This window comes from Manihot esculenta, chromosome 8 (assembly GCF_001659605.2).
Source record: "Manihot esculenta cultivar AM560-2 chromosome 8, M.esculenta_v8, whole genome shotgun sequence".
In the NCBI taxonomy this organism is placed as follows: Eukaryota; Viridiplantae; Streptophyta; class Magnoliopsida; order Malpighiales; family Euphorbiaceae; genus Manihot; species Manihot esculenta.
Genome location: NC_035168.2, coordinates 34696751 through 34719341, shown reverse-complemented (window position 1 = coordinate 34719341; position 22591 = coordinate 34696751). Strand labels below are relative to the sequence as shown.

The window sequence follows — 22591 nt, the reverse complement described above, 5'->3', positions numbered from 1 at the left end:
ATTATTATTTTTATGAAGCTTGTGTAATTGTATGAAACTTGTTGTATACAATTCAAAGAAGGCAAAATTTATATTTGTAACAAGGCAACACTTTGAAATTATAAAAATAATAATAATTTAATACAAATTAATTATATTATTTATGATTAAAAAATTTTTAATTTATTAATTTTAATTAAAATTTTATTAATCAATTTTTTAATTTTTTTTAAAATAAAAATTATGAATTGTGTGAGTAAACCTTTATCTTATTTTTGATTGGAGAATTTTAAGATAAAATATATATTTTTTAATTCCTTAGAGTAACAAATGTACATTAAACTTTATAAACGTAGAAAAAATCATAACTAAATATGAATTTAAAAGTATTTATAGAATAATAATATTTTAAATTTAATTTAAAAACCTCATAGTAACTAAAATTATACAGTCTAGTTTGATTTAGTCCAATACTTAAAAAGCACGTCACTCACCTAAAGGATTTAGATTAAGTTCACATATCTCCAATTCCTTACTTGAACAACTAAAATTATATAATTTATTAAAAATCTGAATTAAACACAAATACTAAATTTCAAAGATACGTATCCAAACATATCATTATATTATTTGCATTAATTTATTAAAACTTAAATAAAATAATAACTTATTAATTTTATAATTTTTTAAGACCCATTAAAATTAAAAAATTTGTCACGTCTTGAAAAAAAAATAATAAATGATTGTAGTTATTGTTGTTTATATTCTAATTTTACATATTATAGTCAAAATTTTTTATAAAATAATTAATATTACATAATAATCGCCTAACAAGATAATATGCACGCAGTGAAAATCTGATTAGATGATGTTTGGTTTTGCCGAGAAAAAAAAAGACCGAACATTTCAAGTCGATTTCAGTTCAGTTCAGTTCGTCAGAACTCGTTCTCTCAACTATAGGGTGAGACTCCATAAAAAGTATTCATTAACAACTATAATCTAGCAGATTTTTTTCACACTTATAATCACGGGATTTTTAATCAATCAAGTCTGCGAATTAGCTGGTCACATCCTTACCGAATTTTCAAAAAATACTATAATTAATCTCATCTCTTATAATATAAAAGCTAACGATAACAAAGATAAAGGTACACAATTCTTGTACAATTATTTTTAAGTTCTAAGCAATACCTTATACTCGCTCTATTCTTCAGTTTACTGACTTGAACGTCAGTGTAATTGCCATAGGCACCAACTACCTCACATTCTCTTTTTTGCAGGTTTAACCAATCGCAACACAGTTTTATTTTTCGGATACATCATTTGATTTTGTTGCTAGAAAATCCATTGAATTCTCTCTGTTTATTTGGATTAAAACCGGTCTCGTATACCATTTCTCTTAAAAAGAATATTTCTTTTCTCTCTCTCTAAATGGCCGACGATTCATGAGCTGCTGCTGCTAAGGTTACTACCAATAAGAGTAACTGCGAACTTCACTAGGTGGCTAGAGGTGATAACGAAAAGGCCGATTTTCCGACCAAAATGGCAGGGATAGAGAAAGGAGAATCTTGGATGATACCTGTGTATAAGTTTTTGACATAGGATGATCTGCCTACCAATGAATGGTTGGCTCGATAGGTAATAAAAAAATTCTCTAAACATGTACTAATTGATGGTCGGTTGTACATGAGATCCTAAACTCAACTATGGCTACGATGCATAATGGAAGATGAGGGCCAAGAAATCCTAAAAAACATTCATGAAGGTAATTGTAGAAACCATGAAGGAGTTTGGACGATCAACCTGGAAGTATTTAGATAAAGATACTAGTGGCCAATGATAATGAAAGATGCGAGAGAGCTTGTCTAGAGGTGTCATTAATGTCAAGCATATGCAATCACCCTGAGATTTCAGAAAGTCCTAAAGAAATGCAATTCAATTTGAATCAAGTCGAGTGTTTACGAGAAAAGGTTGGAATCAGAATGGCAGTTCACAGAAGTAAAATGTCCTCAATGTTCAATAGTAAGGTCAAATCACGTGCTTTTAATGTGGGGGACTTAATCCTTAAAAGAACATATGCAACAGAAGCTGAGTTTGGTAAGTTGAAAAAAAAAACTGGAAAAGACCATTTAGAGTCTTGGAGGTTAGTCGTCCAGAGTAATATAAGTTAGTCGAGTTAGATGGTCGAGTCATTCCCCACTCTTGGAGTATTTGTAATCTGAGAAAATTTTACCAATAGCAGTTAATAATGTATTTTTAATGTGTTGTATTATTCAGTTTCAAGGAACGACATGGTTGCCTTCCTCAAAAAGATTAAAGAGCATTTATTAAATGCCACAAGACGGATTCCACCAGGCCATCTGAGTGTCATTCTCGCATTATAAGGCATCTTATGCCAGGCCACAAGGCGGGTTTCGCTAGGCCACAATCTGGGCATTAGTACCACTAATCAAGACAACTCATGTCAGACCACAAGGCGGTTCTGCCAGGCCATCCGAGTGTTAGTCCCGCATCACAAAATATCTTATGCCAGTCCACAAGGCGAGTTCTACCAGGCCACAACCTAGGCATCGATTCCACTAATTAAGGCAACTCATGCCAGGCTACAAGGTAGATTCCGCTAAGCCATCCGAGTATCAGTCCCTCATCACAAGGCATCTTATGCCAGGTAGGGGTGAGCATTCGGTCGGTTCAGTTCAAAACCGAAACGAACTGAATAAACCGAAAACAGAAATTTTTGTGTTTATGAAAATCGAACCGAACTGATTTTGGTCAGAAACTGAATCGAATTGAACCGGTTTGATTTGGTTCGATTCAGTTCGGTTTGATCAGTTTCGATTTTTAATAATTTTTTTTTATTTTTTACACTTTATTTTTAATATTTTAAAATTTAATTAAAATATTTTAATCTTAATATGATTTAATTTCTCTATATTATTGAAAAAACATATTATTATCACTAATCGGTTTGGTTCGATTTTTTCTGATCAAAACCGAACCGAACCGAAATAACATAAATTTCTAAAATTAAAAACCGAACCGAACCGAACCGAAATGTATAAAAAACCAAACTAAATTTTCAAATCGGTTCGGTTCGATCGATTTTTTCGGTTTGAACCGAATACTGCTCACCCCTAATGCCAGGATACAAAGCGAGTTTCGCTAGACCACAAGGCAGGTTCTGTCAGGCCATCCGGGTATCAGTCCCGAATCACAATGCATCTTATATCAGGCCATATGATGTGTTTCGCCAGGCCATAATCTGGGCGTCGATCCCACTAATCAAGGCAACTCATACCAGGCCACAAGGCAGATTCTGCCAGGTCATCCAGGTGTCAGTCTCACATTATAAGGTATCTTATGCCAAGCCATAAGATGGGTTTCGCTAGGCCACAATCCAGGCGTTGGTCCCACTAATCAAGACAACTCATGTCAGGCTACAAGGCATATTCCGCCAGGCCATCCGGATGTCAATCCCGCATCAGAAGACATCTTATGCCAGGCCACAATTCGAACGTCGGTCCTATTAATCAAGGCAACTAATGCCAGGCCACAAGGTAGGTTTCGCCAAGCCATCCGGGTGTTAGTCCAACATCACAAGATATCTTATGCCAGGTCACAATGTGGGTTTCGCCAGGCCACAATCCGAGCATCGGTCCCACTAATCAAGGCAACTCATGCCAGGCCATAAGGCTGGTTTCACTAGGCCATTCGGGTGTTAGTCCCGTTTCATAAAAAATTTCTAAGGCAATTGATGCCAGGCCACAAGGCGGATATATGCCAGACCGATGAACCAGGTGTTAGTCTCATTTCACAAGAAGTTTCTAAGGCATTTCATGTCAGACCACAAGGCGAATATACGCTAGGCCGACCAACCGGGTGTTAATCCCATTTTATAAAAAGTTTCTAAGGCATTTAATGTCAGACCACAAAGCGGGTATACACCAGGCTGACCAACCGGGTGTTAGTCCCATTTCACAAAAAGTTGTAAGGCATTTCATACCCAGGCTACAAGTTGGGTATGAGCTAGGCCATGCGACCGAGCATTGGTCCCATTCCACAGAAAGTCTTTAAGGCATTTATCACTACTTGATCGAACGTAAATTAGGCGCATTTTTTCTATTATTATTTATGCAAAACTATACATTTTCTATTTAATTTTGTGCTTTTGATTATATTTTACAGAAAATGATGGAAAATGAAAATTTGGTGAAAAATGGCCTAAAAATATTGAAAAGTTGATTTGGCCGAAGTGATTTGGCCAAATTAACCTCAAAGAATGACCAAAGAGGCTGCACAAGTGGATGGAAGAAGAAGCCAAAACTCAAGTTTTGATATGCCAAAATCGATTTGCCCAAAGCACTAGCCAAATCGCCAGAAGCTAGTGACAACTGAAACCCGAAAGTGTCTTGCATAAATGATAGGGGCAAGTGATTTGCCCAAATTATTGCCCAAATCGATTACCGCAGAAACTGAGAAGGATAATATAGCACAGAAACGATTGGGGCAAGCGATTTACCCAAATCGCTGCCCAAATCGACTGTCACCAGCAGAAAAGTGCAGAAACACAGGAATTATAGAAATTCAAATTTTAAGAGTTCTATCCTATCTCAAATACATCAAGACACATCTGAAGTATATCAAACACTCTGCAAAAAGAATTCATTCACCCAAGAAAGTCCATTTATGAAAAAATACAAGCAAAGAAAGAATTAAAGACCAAGTCAAATAGGAATTTCAGCTCATAAAGGACTGATCTAGGATTTCTCATCTATAAAAAGGTAGAAACCAACATCATTGTAAAATCATCCAATTTTTAGCAAAAAGCTTCAGCAGTGCCTCATCTTCTTCTTTTCTTCTTTCTTTTCTCTTTATATATTTTTTGCCCATTATGAGTGGCTAAACACATCTTCCTCTAGTTGGAGTAGGAGAAGTTTCAGTTTTGTTATGAATTGAGAGATCTGAAATTCCATTGTTAAACTTCTATTTTTTCAATATTTATGCAACTTGTTTTTTATATTATTATTGCCTTGCTATTAAAATCAATAAGGGTCCGTTGCTTTTAATTGCATAAGTAATATATTGTTAGTTTGAATGATTTAGGTCTGTAATTGTTTAGATTATTTGAACACAAGTAACAATTGGTTACATGATCTAACTTAACCACGCGGTTGGCAATGTTAGAATTAGGTTTCTCTATTTCTTAAAGCAATTAACAGTTGAACAGTGAAGAACCCCAAGGACGTTCCTTGGCAACTTGTTAACTAGTGTTTGGTTAGTAAACGTTTCCTAATCAAACTAAACTTGAGGATGAATTTGGTTGTGTGGAGCATCTTCCACAACCTAAACTAATTTATTGAAATAAATAGAAGAATCAAAGTATCAATGATCAATTACAAACTGAAATGGATCCTATGCTTCAACTAGAGTCTTGTTATTATTGATTTACTCATCTTTTAATTATTGCTCTCTTTTACTACTTTAGTTTTAATTTTAGTTCACTATCATAAAAAACAACCACCTAATTTTACTTTTATTGTTAACTTGTCCAAGTCATTATTAGGAAAGTCACTATTAGAAAAGTCCTTAATATCAAATCCCTGTGGATTCAACCCTATTGCCACTATCTACAATTTTAATTGTTGATTACTAATAGGTTTATTTTTGACGGCTTCGACAACCACTATCATTGCTCTTACAACCACCTCTTAGAAATCCAAAACTTTTTAAAGGAAGAAGGCCTATTAACGATTGGTGAAGGTAGGACGAGCTACTAAGCGAGCGAATGAGGTTCACAAGGAGGACAAAGACTGGAAGCTCATCAAGGCTGATCAGGATTGAAAAGTGCCCGGAAACACACCAGGAATGGAAAATGGCTGGAAGCTCGCCAGGGCTAGAAAATGCTTGAATGTTTGTTAGGGCTAAAGAATGCCTGGAAGTGCGCTAGGTTGGCAAAAGCACGAAAAACGCTCTAGGGCTAAAAAAATATCCGAAAGCTCGCTAGGGCTGGAGAGTGCTTGGAAGCACACCAGGGCTGGAGAATGCCCGGAAGAGCACCAAAGCTAAAGAATACCTGAAACATGCCAGGGCTAGATAATGCCTAGAAGCTCACTAGGGTTATAGAATGTCCATAAGCTTGCTAGGGCTAGTTGGGGCACGAGAAAGCTTGAAAACTTGCCAAGGCACTATATCGCTCGGATCAATTTTAGCTAGGCATTGGACAAAATCTTAGATCGAGCTGGTCGATAAGGTGAGTAAGAAGAAAGCAAGGACATTGCATGCCCAACCTAGATAGAAGCTGACCTAGTTCGACGAACTAAACTAAGGCTGCACGATTTCACATAGGTTTGGGACAATTGCTATGATTTACACTCAAGGACTGTGTCACATGTCACGACCAGGCCACTAGGAGAGTATTCACCAGGCCAACGACCGGAGGTCAGCCCTGATTAACAAAATTTTCAAGTCGTTATCATGACCGAGTGTTAAGTTCGATTTATTATTTTTAATCTTCATAGCTACAAAGCAATTGTCATTTATGGGCAAGAGCAAGTAAAGCAATGCGAATAGGGAAAGGACACTCTAAGCAAGCTATGTGACCCATATCGAGAAAATAATTGTCACATTCGAATCTAAAGAATCAAAGACCAATAGGGGACTTTTAATATTACACAATAATCGCCCAAAGAAAGTCATGTGCTGGTATTCGAAGACAGAACTACGTGGCAAGGGTCTGATCAGATGATGCTTGATCCCACCGAGGGAAAAGAAGATTCGAACGCTTCAAGTCGGTCTCAATTCAGTTCAGTTCGTCAGGACTCGCCCTCTCAACTATAAGGCGAGACTCCATAGGAAGTATTTATTAACGACTGCGATCCAGCAGATCCCATTTGCATTTGTAATCACGGAATTTTCGACCAATCAAGCCGGTGAAATCCCCTTATCAATTAGCCCTAGCGAGCTTCCAGACAGAGATTATAATTAACCCACCTCTTATAATGTAAAAGCCAACGATCACAAAAATAAAGGTATTGATCCTTACACAACTACTCTTGAGTTCTACTTATACTCGCCCTATTTTTCAGTTTATTAACTTAAGTGTCGGAGTGGTTGCTGTAAACCTCAACTAACTCACATTTTATTTCTTGCGGATTTAATCAATCGCAGTTCCAATTATATCAATAATAAAGTTTTATTTAATAAAACCAACATAATTTTATTATGTTATAAAAATTTTAACCATAAAAAGTTTTAGAATAAAGTTAATAAAGTTTAGAGTATATATATATATAATTTAATTACTAAATTTTATAAATTTTAATTTTATATTAAGTGTTCAATAAATTAATTATAAATAACACGGATAATTTTTTTTTTGAGTTAATTTTACGTGTAATTTTGCAAATTGGGATTATTTGGCAATACACATCATATTATGCCGTGCATTGTGGAAGGTGAGAAGGCAATAACAATGGTGGAGGAGGTCCCACTTGGCATTATATTATTATAAAAAAATAAAAATAAAACATTCAGCACTTGATGTAAATTTTGATTTATAAAATTAAAGCCCCAACTTTTTGTTTATGTCTTATCTGCCACCCTGCCATCATCTCAATTTTGCATTTGCATAGTGTTCTAATACTTTTATAATTTCAATGTTGTCTATATTTTATATTTTGTTTTCATTTAGGTCCACTATGACTCTTTATGTCTTATTTGCCACGTAGCATCATCATAATTTTGCATTTTGCATTGTGCTCTAATGACTAATACTTTTATAATTTCAATGTTGCCTATATTTTATATTTTATTTTTATTTTTTTATTTAATTTGTGTTTAATAATTTTCAATTGAAAGTTCTTATCTAGTGCACGAAGTGCTATTCACACATATTATTTAATTTTTATAATATATAACAACTCATTGATGAATCCTTTAATTTTAAAAAATATATTAAAATATTACAAACATTTTAAAAAATTTATTATTTAATCTTTTCATTAATTTTATTACTAAATATTTTATTATTTAGTTTCTCATAATTTTAAAAAATTTATTAGTTGGTCTTTTAAATTTTTTAAAAAATTATTAATTAATCTCTTTATGTCAGAGATATTTTAAACTTTTTTTATAATATTTAACGGTTAAAATTAATTGAAAGACTAACTAGTAGATTTTTTAAAATGTCATAAATATTTTAATATAAATTTTACAAGTAAATTTTTTATATTATAGAGATTAAATAATATATTTTTTTAACTATTTGATTTAAATATAGTTTATATTATTAATTATTTTAGTAATTATTAACCGTTTTAAGACTATAGTTTGATATACTAACTCCTCTAATTACATTTAGTTGTTTTAATAGTAGTCCATGTGAGTCATTAAATATTAAATGTTAATGGTTAGAGAAAATATTTTTTCTATTTTTAAGTGTTTGGACACAAAAAAAAATAAAAAAATCTAGTTGATGAAAAATATTTTTTTAATTAAAAAATAAATTATTTTTAAAAATTTGACTTTCTCTTTTAGAAGAGAAAATTTTTTTCAAAAATCTTGACATATTTATTAAAATCTTTATATATAAATTTTTTAATAAAATTTTATTTTTTATATTAAAATTAAATAATAAAAAATAAATTATTTTATTAAAATTTTTTTAAATATAAATTATTTTCTGTAAATAAATAGAGATTTAAATACTAAATATTATTATTAAACACTATTACCGAACACAATTTAATAATTATTAATTATTAATTGTTTTAGTGGTAATTACAATATTAATTAATTAAAATTAAAATGTTGAATCTTTAAATACTAATATTTTGATAAAGTAAAATCACTAAAACTATATCTTAAAAATAGTTTCTCTTGCACTTGTATCTACAACTTTGTTATCGTTTAAGATTCCTATTTCCTTATTGCCATGAAAGCAACCTCGTTGGAGATAGAAATTGCTTGGTCTTAGACGAGAAGTGTGCCTTTGAAGGAGTTTCTCAATTCTCATAGCTAATGGCATCTACCCAAATGGCAATATGGCATCACCCATTAATCTAAACTATATGAAACGTAATTTTCACCATTCAAACCACTAGGACATCAGCCAGACATCCTATGATCTTGAGACAATCTCAACCAATTTCTCTAAGAGTACAGAGGCAAAAGTGGAGCTCTCTTGTGCCGTTTCTGTTGATTAGAATCAAAATAATCTCATTAGTCATATATAACAATGCACTTACAAAACGGTATTTGGTTTAAATTGAAAATCAATAAAATCAAATTCATTTAAAAATTTTATTTGATTTTTTATTTTTTTATTCAGTTTGATTTTTATTTTAAAAAATTTTAATTATTTCGATTCAGTTAAATTTTGATAGAAAATCGAACTAAATCGATTAATAATTAATGCTATGTTATTTTTGTTAATAAGGAGATCCTATCATACTTAAAATTAAAATATTTCAATTGAATTTTAGAACACTAAATTAAGATGTAAAAAAATTTATTAAAATGTCTAACGGATCAAATTAAATTAAAACGAATCAGATCAATTCAAATTAATTTTCTCATAACAGCTAATATCAACTTGCAAGGCAATTTCTTTTTATTCGACAGTTTAATTATTAATTCTCTGGATAGGAGATGGAATGGTTGTGCAGCCTAATATTAATTTTTATGATTTTTTACTGCAGGTTCTCATGTCTCAAAATAAAGACTTTATGGCCCTTGCTATGACTTGTGTATGGAAAATATGGATATCCATGAACAATTTATTGTCGAACCAAAGGATTTCTTCAGCGAGGCAAATATAGGAGGAGGCCAAACTCTCCGTTTCGGACTAGGCAGCGGCACAGCAGATTGAGTGTAGCTCCGGCGCGGTGGCTGTACCAAGGCATCAGTCGAGAGAGGTGGTCTACACGTCTCATACATCCTTTGATCCTGATTATGGTTTCTCTCAGGTCCATTCTGCTGCTATTAGTTTAGGCCATTTTGTATGGCTCTGTCAAGTGGATGGAGCTCTGTTTCAAGCTCAAGACTTCGTTGAATATGGTTTTGTGGTTGAAAATTCTGAAGGTATCTTCTAGTAAGCTGTTTCTGACTTCTCAAAAGGTGGTGGCTCGCCGACTCTTGTGAAAGCTCTTGCTTTGCGTCAGTATTTGCTTTATGCTACGGAATACTTACCCTTTAATAGTTGTATTCTGTTACACTCTCTTCATGTGGTTCAAACTCTTCATTTATCTGCTTTTGATTTTTTTGATTTGGGTGTCATATTATAGGATTATAAATTTTTATTAAATTTTAGAACTGATATTTTTATTCGTTGGATTCGTCGGCAGATAACTCTAACTGCTTAAATCTTAGCTAGAAACTTTGCTGGTCATGCTCAATTGTCGATTTAAAATACTATCCCAAATTGTTTACTGTGATTTTATTAATATAAGAGAAAAAAATTCTCTGGTCCATTCAAGTCATGCAATTAAGTAAATTATATGCAGCATTTGTTAAGGACTTGTTTGGCTGGGTAAGTAAATTGAGAAAGTAAAACTCTTTAAAAAATGTAAAACGTTTCATTGTTTGATTTGGAATACTATTTTTTAATAGCAAATCTTATATTAAATTATTACATTATTTTAACAATATTATTTTTTATGGATTTACATAAAGTTAAAAATTTTTTTTATAATAAATATTATTAAAAGTTAATTTCATAATAGAATGTGAGATGGATATTAAACAGTTGATTAGTAATTTATATTGAAAGATATATTTATAACATTAATAATAAAATTATTATTATTATATTTTAATTAATAAAAATAGATAAATTATAATTTAATTATAATATTTTATTAACTTTTTGTAAAAAATCTTTTTTGAATATGTATTTATTTCATGCAATTTTTTTTTTATCATTTATTTAAATTGTACCCCTCTGAGTTAAGTTTTCTTTGCATTGTGAGAATAAGTTTGCAGAAGCGTCCTCTAGATATTGATAGCATTAACGCTGCCAGACTTGCAAGGCAGGAAGGGAAATTAGGAGTTGGTGCATACATCAGTACTTCACATAGGATATTGTTGTTTTCGCAATTAGTACTTCACATAGGTCTGAGAACTTAAAGTTTGATAAACTCTGGGAAGTTGTCATGAGCGAGAGCCTTCGCAAAAGGAAAATTGGGGATTCACTCAGTGTTGAGGGTAGGGGCATGAGTAAGTCAAAGGGGCAGAAGAAATCTCAGGGTGGAAACAAGATTGTTTGTTGGGGTTATGGTGAAAATAGACACTTTAAGAAGGACTGCCTTAAATCTAAGAAGAAGAAAGGCTAAAAGAACAAGTCTTATGAAGACGACGATTATGTATGTTCTATAAATGATATTGGTAATACTTTAATTCTTAATTGTGGATAGTCTGATTGACTCATAGATACTTGATTCGAGTGTTGATAATCGGTTGTCGAAGCCATAAAAAATAAACATATTATCAATCAACAAATAAATTTGCAGATAGTGGCAATAGGGTCGAACCACAGGGATTTGACACTACGAATTTTCCTATTAATGACTTGGACAAGTAAATAACAAGTAATTAAAAGAGGGGGGTTTGATTTGATGAGTTAATATTAAATAGCAAGAGAAAGCAATAATTTAAAAAGATGAGAATTTCAATGGGAGAAGGATTCTAGTTAAAGCATGGATCTATTTCAGCTTGTTTAGAATTGATCATTGATCTTTTTGATACTCTTATCTATTTCAATAAGTTAGTTTAAGAGGTGGAAAACGCTTCTCACAATCCAAATTCCTCTTTAGTTTTAGTTTGATTAGGAAACGTTCGCTACTCAAACTCTAGTTAACAAGTTGCCAAGGAACGTCCTTGGGCCTTTTAGCATCGAACAACTGTTAACTGCATTAGGACTTAGAGGAACCCAACTCTAACCTTGCCAACCGCATGGTCAAGTTTAGATTTTGTAACCGATTATATTTGTGTTTAAATAATCTAAGCAATTACGGACCTAAATTATTCAAACAATATATTATTCAAGCAATTTAAAAGCAACATGCCTTAATTGATTCTAAAAGTAAAGTAGTAATTATAGAAAGATCAAGTTGCATAAATATTGAAGGTAAATAAGAGTTTAATAATGGAGATTTAAATCTCCCAATTCATCACAAATCTGAAATTCACCAACTTCAACTAGAAAAAAATGGAATTTAACCACTCATGGTGGACTAAATCACAAAAGAAAGGAGAAAAGAAAGGTTGCTGCGATTCTGGAGAATTTATGAAGCTGAGAGATGATCCTTTGCTGGTTTGGATGCTGCCCTTTTATAGCTGGAGAATCCCAACTCTAATTTGATTAGGGTTTTGAAGTCTTAATTTGATTTGGTCTTCTTTGTAGACTTTGATTCCTCTTTAGATTTTGTATTTGATTGAGAATGGAACTCTCTAAGTGAAGGGCGTGGCTCTTGGGACTGATCTTGTGGTGTTTGAAATGGATTTGGACTTCTCCACCTTTGAATTTCTGTTTTCTGCACTTTTCCCGCTTCTGCTGTATTTTCTGCTGTTAATGTGATTGGGCAGATCGCTGCCCCAATCGCTTTCTGTGAGTCAGTCCAGTTTTTAGCTTTCTGTCTCTGCTTCCTCCGCTTGATTTGAGCAGTGATTTGGGCAAGTTACTGACCCAATCACTTTTCTGTGTGTTGCCTCTGGGCTTCTGTTTCTGCGGGTGACTTGGCCAATTCATTGACCCAATCAGTCTCCTGTGAGATAGTTCAGGTTTCTGCTTTAGCTTGATCTGGGCAGTGATTTGGCCAAGTTACTGACCCAATCACTTTTCTGTCATTTTCTGCACTTTTTCTCCAGTTTTTCAATTTCTTCCTTTTCTGTAAAAACAAGGTAAAAACCATAAATTAAGCTAAAAAATGTGTAAATAAACAATAATAAAGATAATAAAAATGTGGCTAATTTATGTTTGATCAAGTGTATCATTGCATTCTTCTCTTAGTAGACTGTTATTCAATAATTTCAAGTCTGAAAATTATAGGAAGGTGTATCCTAGTCTGGAAATTATAGGAAGGTGTATATTGCTGATAATAAAGTATTGGAGATTTCTGGAAAAGGGATGTGTGTACCCAAACCTTAATTGGGGTAAGTGGAAGCTGCAGAATGTCAGGTATATTCCTGACTTGAAGCAGAATCTTATCTCTATTGGCTGACTGGACAACACGGGTTACAAAACAGTATTCAAAGAAAATTCCTGAAAAATTGTAAAAGGAGTTATGGGGATAGCATGGGGTACGAAATCTAGAACTTTATATACTATTGCAAGGTGTTCGGACATGGTTGCTGCGGTTGACAGTAGGAGCTCAAATTTATGGCACAACAAGCTTTGACATATGAGTGAGAAGGAGATGAAAATGCTAGCTTCAAAGGGGTATCCACAAGTATTGAAATCTGTTAATATGGGTCTATGTGAGAGTTGTGTTTTGGAAAAGCAGAAACGTGTCAGTTTCACAAAGGCTACCAGATAACCAAAGGCAGAACAGTTAGAACTAGTATATACAGACGTGTGGGGGGCCATCCTCAGTTTTCTCTCTTAGTGGTTCGAGAAATTATATTATCTTCATTGATAACTTCAGTAGGAAGATATGAGTTTACTTTCTGAAACACAAATGAGATGTGTTTGCCACTCTTAAAAGGTGGAAGACTGAAATTAAAAATCTGGGTTGAAGATCAAATGCCTAAGGCCTGATAACGTAGGAGAGTATAATTCTATAGAATTTAAGAAGTTCTATGCTGATGAGAAAATTAGGTGCACCAGGACAATTCCTAGCAAGGCAAGACAGAATGAGATTGCTGAAAGGATGAATAGAACATTGAATGAGCGAACAAGAAGTATAAGGCTATATGCCTCATATATGCTGAGCTGCCAAAAATATTTTGGGTAGATGCAGTGAGCACAACATATTTGATAAATAAAAGACCTTCAATTCCTTTAGGTTTTAAGATTTCAGAAGAAGTTTGGTTGGGTAAGGAGGTCAAGTTCACTCACCTACAGACTTTTAAGTGTGTTGCCTATGTTCACATTGATCCAGAAAAGAGAGACAAACTTGATGTAAAGGTTTTGAAGTGTTACTTCTTTGGATATTGTTCGGATTAGTTTGGATACAGATTTTGGGATGACAAGAATAGGAACTTCTTGAGACAGTGTAATGTAACATTTGATAAGAATATTCTGTATAAGGACAAGTTTGGGTGCGATCTAAAGATGCAGAAAAGTGAAAGCTAAGGTTAAGTTGCAGAAAATTTTACCTAGTGATGTCACGGTAAGACCATAGGAGAATTCAAAAAATACAGTTATAGAACTAGAACAGTAGCCAATTACACCTGCACTAGTGTTGAGAAGATCTACCATGCTACTAAATCACCAAAAAGGTATTCACTTTCCTTGTATTATTTGTTGTTGACTAATGGAGGGGAACTAGAATCCTTTGACGAGGCTTTGTAAGTGAAGGATTAAATCAAGTGGAAGCAAATTATGGATAATAAGATATGGTCACTTGAGAAGAATGACAATTGAGAATTAACTGAGTTGCTTGCAGGAAGAAAACTTTGTTGAACAAGTGGGTTTATAGAATCAAAAATGAAACTGATGGTAAAGTTAGGTTCAAGGTTCGATTGATGGTCAATAAGTATTCACAAAGAAAATGTATTAACTACACTGAAATATTCTCTTCTATTGATGTTGGCAAGCGGGGCTGTATAAGATTTTAATTGATCTTTTACAGTAATATGGAAGATTTTTTATTGGATACATTAGTATGAAAAAATGGAGATGGTTGGATTGACCATATTAGTTTTCAAGTGGGAGACTTGTTAAAATATAAATCATAATTTTTTTAAAATTATTTTATCTTTTTGTATTTTCTTTAAACATATAAATATGTAATATTTTACTATTATATCTCATTTTAAGAACTCACAAAAAATAAGAAAACTTTAACGGCCTTTAACATAAGCAATTAATAAACCACATTAAATTCTGTGGACGGAGCTAAATTAATGAACCGCTCTAAATGTTAAATCCGTGTTTATGTCTTTTTGTTTTTTTTTTTTTTTTTGAATTGTGTGTCCATTCTTAACGGCCTCCACAGAAGTTCACTGTCATATTTGATACTGACAGTTCTAATCTCTGGATTCCATCATCAAAATGCTATTTTTCTGTGAGTTCTACTGATTGACATTGGTTTTCATATTGTCTGAAAATCAAAATCAACATCAGCTTTTGACTCATAACTCCTTGCAGCTTGCCTGCTATTTCCATTCCAGGTACAAGTCAAGACGGTCCAGTAAATATACCACGAATGGTAATAACAGATATTAATCTCTATAATTTTGTTGTCATGGATTTCCTGATAGATATTTCGCTGCACAATTAGAACTAGAAATTAATATTTTCCAAATGTGATTCAGGAACAACTTGTGAAATAGGGTATGGGTCTGGATCAATTGCTGGTTTCTTCAGTAGAGATGATGTTGAAGTTGGAAACCTTGTTGTCAAGGATCAAGCAGGCTTTCGCTCCATGTGTGTATATTATAAAATTTTTGTTTCTTCTGCGAGCGACAGTGTAGATGCAACTGTTTTTAATCCAGGATTTTATTGAGGCTACGCGAGAAGGTAGTCTAACATTTGTCTTGGCGAATTTTGATGGAATACTTGGACTTGGATTTCAGGAAATCTCAGTTGGGAATGCTGTTCCACTGTGGTATTATACTTTCCATACTTTAGCTACAAGAAAAGTTAAAAAACAACGACCAAATTATGAAAAAGGTGGACTATCTCGATTGTAGCCGATGATGTCTTCTCTTTCTGGCTCAACAAGGATCCGGAGGCCGCAGAGGGTGGTGAGATTGTTTTAGGTGGTGTTGATGAAAAGCACTATAAGGGGAAGCATACCTATGTTCCAATCACCAGAAAAGGTTATTGGCAGGTCAGAAAATATGCTCTTCAAATCAATTTCATTTCTATGCTTTGATGCCATTCTGTGTGAAAACTAAGGGTAGAAAATTGACTCTTATTGATCTTTTCATTTCCCAGTTTAGCATGGGAGATTTTCTGATTGGAGACCATTCAGCAGGTCATTCATGCAAACTGAACATCTGCATTCTTATGCTATTTATAGTTTCTCATCAACATAAATCTTCATATCTGTAAAGTCTACTGATATTTCAAGAAAATTATTGATTTCCCAGGAGTCTGCCTGGAGGGTTGTGCTGCAATTGTGGATTCAGGAACATCCTTGCTTTCTGGTCCAACAGTAAGTTATTTCATCTTTTCATCATTCATGTATTTATTATGTTAATGATCGTCATTAATTAGCTGTGATCATTTAGACTATTGTGACTGAAATTAATCATGCCATTGGAGCTGAGGGGATTGTGAATGCCGAGTGCAAGGAAGTGATTACACAGTATGGAGAATTGATATGGGATCTTCTAATATCAGTGGTGAGGCTGACATTTAATTTACTAATGTATCTTTTGCCTTTCGATCTTCATTCGCATTTCCAGTTGCAGATGAACTGAAATTTTATACTGTTATGATCAGTTACAACCTGGTAAGTATGTTCACAGCTCGGTTTATGCATGTTCAATGGAGCTCAATATGTGAGGTGAGAGGTTTTCATGTCTGAAGTCAATTTGTTTGGCTGAAAAACCTTATTGTCCATGTCAAACATGATGTGTGCGGCAATGGGATTGAATCAGTGGTTGAGAAGGAAGAAGATCTTGTATGCACAGCCTGTGAGATGCTTGTCATTTGGGTCCAGAATCAACTGACGCAAAAGAAGACAAAGGAGGCAGCTTTCAACTATGTGAATAAGATGACATTACTGGAAACTCCACCTCTATTCAGAAGGCATTTACTGTGCGTGATGTTTAATTTCTGGGTACGATCTTTGACATTTATGCGAGAGCCTACCGAGTCCAATGGGCGAGTCAGGAATTGATTGTGACAACATTTTAAGCATGCCAAACATCACTTTTACCATAGGAGATAAAACTTTCAATCTCACTCCACACCAGGTTTGTTTCATCACATGATGCCTTCTCACTCCACACCAGGTTTGTTTCATCACATGATACAAATGGAAGATAGTGTGATACAATCAATGGCTAGTCCTTTACGTCTCTCACACAATCTCCATAAGGATACATAAGAAGTGCTCAAATAACATGGAATCAACATTCAACGTATATAAGTACTTGCAAAAATCAACATCTGCACTTGCAATGAAAAGAAAGTTTGTACTGTATCATGATACAAATTATGCTTTGCAATGAAATTATCTTATCTATATGCCTGTCTCAGACCATTCAAGTTAAATGCTTCAGACCCACAACTATCAAGGTTCTTGAAATTACGGATTCTGGCCACAGATAGTACAAACCATCAACCAAATAACATGAGAACACATCACAAGGCATATAGCTGAGTTCAAGCTACAGGGTCAAAATTTACTGTTCTTCATCACTATCATTGCCAAAGACTGAGGCTACAGCTGCTTTCGGTTTCTTTGCATCACCACCAGATGGCTTCTATAAAGTAAAGAAACAAGGCAACAAATTAACAGCACTTGAAAATGGTGGTACAATTGACACCACAAAAAAGTCATATGGCTTCAATTTGCAAATAAATGAAGGACCACCAAAGTCATACCTTAGAAGTGCCACTCTTCGAAGAAAACCCAAATTTTAATGCCTTCCGCTGATCCTGATCAGCGAGTGCAGTTGCACTTCTAATTGAATTGGAAACCTGACCAGATCCAGATTCTTCCACTTGCTGCTGTTGTTTATGAGCATCTGCCCTACATTGCATTAAAGAATGCAGAGATAAAGATGAAGGAAATCAGGCCCTAAATATGATTGAACATGGCTAAAGGCTTCGGTTAAGATATATATATATATATATATATATCAAGGAAACTAAATACGTAGATTACATCTGAGCAAACTTAGCCATTTCTCTCTCTTGTCGTTGCAGTTCTCGCTTTTGCCTATCATCGCGACTGCTAGAACCATGCATCTCTCTCATTTCTTTAAAACGCTGCAACTCATACGAGAAAGTTGAAGTTTTAGCCAAAATATAAAAAACTACACTATGGATGAAAATAAAATTCAGCAATATGCCAAGATAGGGACAAAAAACCTTTCTATGATTGTGATCATATGAACTTAGGTGAACTTCAAATTCCATAGCCAATTTGTATTGCTTGTTGCATAGATCACAATAAAACACCTTCTTTATTTCTTTCACCTCAGTTTGAATTTTCTGCTCCCGTTCTGCTAACACCTGAATTTTCATAATGTGCACGAAGCAGGCAGTAGAAGCCACCAGGTAATAAAAACAGCAGGAAATTCTCAAGAGCTTCCAAAGTTGATGTTCCCCTATGATATACCATTCCCGTCAAAAGACATGCATATAAGCTATATGCTGCCTTCTGCTATTAGATGTGGGTTTCAGAAAAGTAAAGCATCAACCTCGACATTTTTCTACAGCCAAGATATTTATGGTCACATCTATGAGTTTATGGGCATACCTCCCGTTTCTTCGCATGATCCTCTGTTTCCTCAATCTCCACTTCCAACTTTTTTCTTTGGATATTTTCTTCTGAAGTGAAGAAATCATCTTCTTCTTGTTTTCCAATCCCTAACTTTGGATCCCTAATCCCAGATTTTATTGGCTCAACTATTCCTGAAACAAAAACCCAAAGAGATTGTGAAATTCAGAACAAGATAGAAAACAATACAAATTTCAAAGTCATCAAGTGAAAAGCCTCCAATATCATTAAAATCAGAAAAACCCACTCTTCGTCAAGAGAGCATAAATCCCTCCAGAGCCATCTTCATAAATTTATCCAAAGGAAAAAAGGAACAACAGTTTCCAGCATCAGGAAATATGGATTTATCAAAAACTGTGTTTTGTTTACAGAAACAAAAAGTTTTAAAGAAAAAATAAAAAGAAATGAATATAAAAGAGTTCAACACAATGTTACCAGCAGAGAAGTCACATACTAAAACCAATTTGGCAGTAAACATTGAGGTTTCAAACACACCTTGCTCATCCTTTCCAAGACCTTTCCCTTTCCATCCCATTTTTTGAAGAAGCCTAAACCCAACATTAGAAGCCGTCAACTTTGTGTCAAGTGATGCCTGTTCAACGTTATCCAGATCGACATTTTCTGTAGGTTTGTGGTTAATAGGCAAGCGAAAATCTTCTACCAAATCATCAACAAGAGAATCCTGATAAGAACATGGCAGGAAATGCACATATTGCACATCAATACCCTGAAATTCATGAATCTCTTAATGAATGAGAAATTGATCCATTGATGAAATAAATCTTTTTAGCATAGAGAAATGTCAATATGCTATATTAGGTGATCTTGAAAAACGAGAAAATTCACAGACAAAATCCTTTATGCGGCCAGCAAAACAAATCATACATGTAGCAGATATGCAGAAAAGGCATAAAACTGTTGAAACCTTTAGCTTACCTGCTCCTTATCTTGCTCAAATTTGTCTTGAACGTCGGTTTCTGGTTCACTATTGTACCATCTGTTGTCCATTCTGTACCAGCTAAATTGCAAACGAAGAAAAAAAAATTAAAAAGATATACTTCATGACAGATGAAAAATGAAGAAATTACGGTTTCAACACAGCTAAATTAAGTGAGACGGTACAATTTCTAGAGGTTCATCCAATGATCCAAGGCCTGAGAATACCAGCTGTAACTAATTCACTTATCAATTCAGGGAAAATGGACAAAAGGGTAACAAGAATAGATACAAAATTAGCTAGAAAAGATGAGAAGTATTTAGCCTGATTAAACCTCGATCTAATTGCCAAAGAGAAAAAATAAAGGAAAATTTTTTTCTTTTCTTCCCCATCCTTTTTTTTTTCCTAGTACAGGAGAACCACCAAAAATCTCAACCTCGTCTGCAACTCTACAAGTTTTTAACCGATTCCCTATCTGGGTCCCCTTGAAATTACAAAAACTCAAACACCAGGTAAGCAAAATGATTCTTGTTCAAATTCCTACCATGCTCCCCAATACACAAAGAATAAGAAGATTTACGAAGTGAATAAGATTTAGAAGCCAAGCAAGCAACGATTAGCTAAAAGAGAAATTGAGATTAAACTGATTATTGGCGAAAACCAAAGTTAAATATGAATTACGGCATAAAATTAGATTCCATTGATATCTCAAAAAAATAAAAAAGAAAATTTTAGATTTGATCTACTGATATTCAATCTATAGAGGGACACAAACCTGGTTCTGACGGAACTCTGTCTCTCGCGCTATGATCTGTGGTTTGGGGTTGGTCAACTTTTCTTCATTGAAATTCCCAGTTGAATAAATTATAGGCTGGGCTGAACAGAGCTAGAGCTAGGTTGTTCTGAGCAAGTGAAGCCCAAAATTTTAAGGGTGTTCTGTTGTTGGATCACCATGCCATATATATATATATAAATTTAAATAAAAAAAATTATTTTTTCGTGATATAACATAATTAATCATATCTTTATTTTTAAAATTCAATACTTTTATTTTTAATATTTAATTTTATTAAAATTTATAATCTTTCTATAAAAAATACTATTACTAAAAAGAGAAATAATCTAACTACCTTTCTATACTCTTTTTTTCTTTTTTTTCAATATTCATTTTTTTTATAAAATCTATTCACAAAGTAAGACAACAACTGAAATTTTAAATTTAATCTCTATAAATAAATAAAAATTTTAATAAATTTATGATTTAAACTCAACGATCTAATAAAAATCAAAATAAATAAAATTTAAATTATCAAAAATAAAAAATAATAGAAAAATTACAATTTCTCATTCCTTGCTACTCACTGTGAACCACACTGCTCTCGTCGGCCGTTACTCCCATTGCTGGCTAATCCATTGTGTATACCTCATCTTCTCTTGCTACTCATTGTTGACCGCTACTTCTTTGTTGGTCAATCAATCACTTATCGCTCATGTCGCTTCACCATTTGTGTCGTTTCTGACTATCGATCTTCACCTATCGATGTGTGCTGCTCGCGTCGTTGCTCCAATTGCTGGCTGATCCATTGAATGCACCTCGTTGTCACTCGCTGCTCGTGTCGCGCACTGCTCCCTTTGCTGGTCGATCCATCACCTGTTACTCATGTCACTCCATCATTCGTGTAGCTCCTGCCTAGTGATTCGTCGCTTGTCCATCCTTCGCTTGCCGCTCATGTCATTTGCTGCTTGCCGTTTGCTAACGCTCCTACATCGCCTCAATTGCTGCAACCATTGAGATTCAAATTTTATGAGGATGCTTATTGGGGTAGACAATTTTTGTGATAGAAAAAAATAAAGAAATTTAAGAATTAAAGTGTAGAGGTAATTTTTATTATTGATAAAGATATTTTTAAAATTATATTTTAATATTTTTTTAATTAAAATTAAAGTATTAAGTTAATAAAATTATTGCACGAACAAATTTTAAATTTTAACAAAATTAAATTTTAAAAATAAAAAAAATTTTATAAATAAAAAAAATAAATTTATTAATTATACTATATTTTGAAAATAAAAAATAATTTTTTCAAGCCAAAATATTACAATTTGATAAATCACTTTTACATTAATAGGGTGTATCAAAGTATTCTTAAATATATTATATTATTTAATCATAAAATTATATCAAAATAAATATTTATAATTCTAAATTTCTCTAAAATAAATATTTTAACCCCTTCATTTTAATTTTATCAAACTAAAAAAAAATTCATTTTGACAGGAAGACTTTCTATTTGAGAAAAAAAATATCGAAATTATTTTGAAGTACCTCGGAGATATAAAAATAATTTTTTTTATAATTTGAATGCATTCTCTAAAATTTTTCAAGGAAAAGTATTACATGCTTTTGGTATTAAAAGAACCCAAGTTTTGAAAAGAATTTAATTGATAATGGAAAATATTTATTTTATTCAAAATCAAAAGGTGTAGAAAGAATATTGTAGGAAAATTCAGGGAAAGAAAAGGCAAACCATCATTTTTGTTAAGTTATTAAATTTTTTTATTATTTATTTAAATATATTTATTATTTAAATATATATTAAAAACTTTTTTAATTTATTTAAATATATTTATTATCATTTACATATGTGAGTATAATAATATATTATATTTAGATATGAATATTAATTATAGAAAAATAACAACCAGTTGAAGTAGTTCACGTGGCAAAAAATCATTGGAACAAAGATGACTGTGTTAGAACCGAATCTTAGAGCTAACAAAAGCAAATCTTGTTAGTTAAAGATAAACGTTTAAATTTGAAAAATTCGATTCAAACAGGTCAATTTCACAGTTTGAAAATTACTTGTCTTTTCATATTGACTTGTATCCTTCTCTTAAATTAAGATTTTCTAGATTAAACCAAAACGACTATCTTCATAATATCCTTCGTCTTAAACTCCGGACCGAATTGCTAAATAAGAATTCCCTTTGGGGATGTTTGTAATCATTTCCACTCTGTTTTTAATATTTCTAGAGCAACAATTATTCATTTCGA

General features: G+C 33.0%; 1 protein-coding gene across 5 annotated transcripts; it reads right to left on the bottom strand.

The window, feature by feature from the left end:
* Positions 1 to 17215: 17215 nt before the first annotated feature.
* On the bottom strand, positions 17216 to 20469 carry LOC110621329 (G patch domain-containing protein 8). Of its 5 annotated transcripts, none has more exons than XM_021765572.2 (8): positions 20312 to 20469; positions 19536 to 19617; positions 19095 to 19326; positions 18579 to 18733; positions 18188 to 18331; positions 17982 to 18085; positions 17699 to 17846; positions 17216 to 17577 (listed from the first exon to the last, which is right to left on the bottom strand). In XM_021765572.2, the coding sequence occupies exons 2-8, from the start codon at positions 19605 to 19607 to the stop codon at positions 17497 to 17499; spliced, it is 936 nt and encodes a 311-aa protein (XP_021621264.1). In that variant the 5' UTR covers positions 19608 to 19617; positions 20312 to 20469; the 3' UTR covers positions 17216 to 17496. The 5 variants fall into 5 exon arrangements, with proteins under 5 accessions (XP_021621264.1, XP_021621266.1, XP_021621267.1 ...); XM_021765574.2 differs by having other exon boundaries at positions 17216 to 17574; XM_021765575.2 differs by having other exon boundaries at positions 19095 to 19281; positions 20312 to 20468.
* Positions 20470 to 22591: the final 2122 nt, after the last annotated feature.

What these genes read in the sequence shown, in the direction of transcription:
- LOC110621329 (XM_021765572.2), bottom strand. Translation starts at nt 19,607, where the DNA reads ATGGACAACAGATGGTACAATAGTGAACCAGAAACCGACGTTCAAGAC. An exon ending in ATCATGCGAAGAAACGGGAG is followed by an intron (nt 18,332 to 18,578) that starts GTATGCCCATAA and finishes ATGAAAATTCAG; the next exon opens with GTGTTAGCAGAACGGGAGCA. An exon ending in ATGATCACAATCATAGAAAG is followed by an intron (nt 18,086 to 18,187) that starts GTTTTTTGTCCC and finishes TATGAGTTGCAG; the next exon opens with CGTTTTAAAGAAATGAGAGA.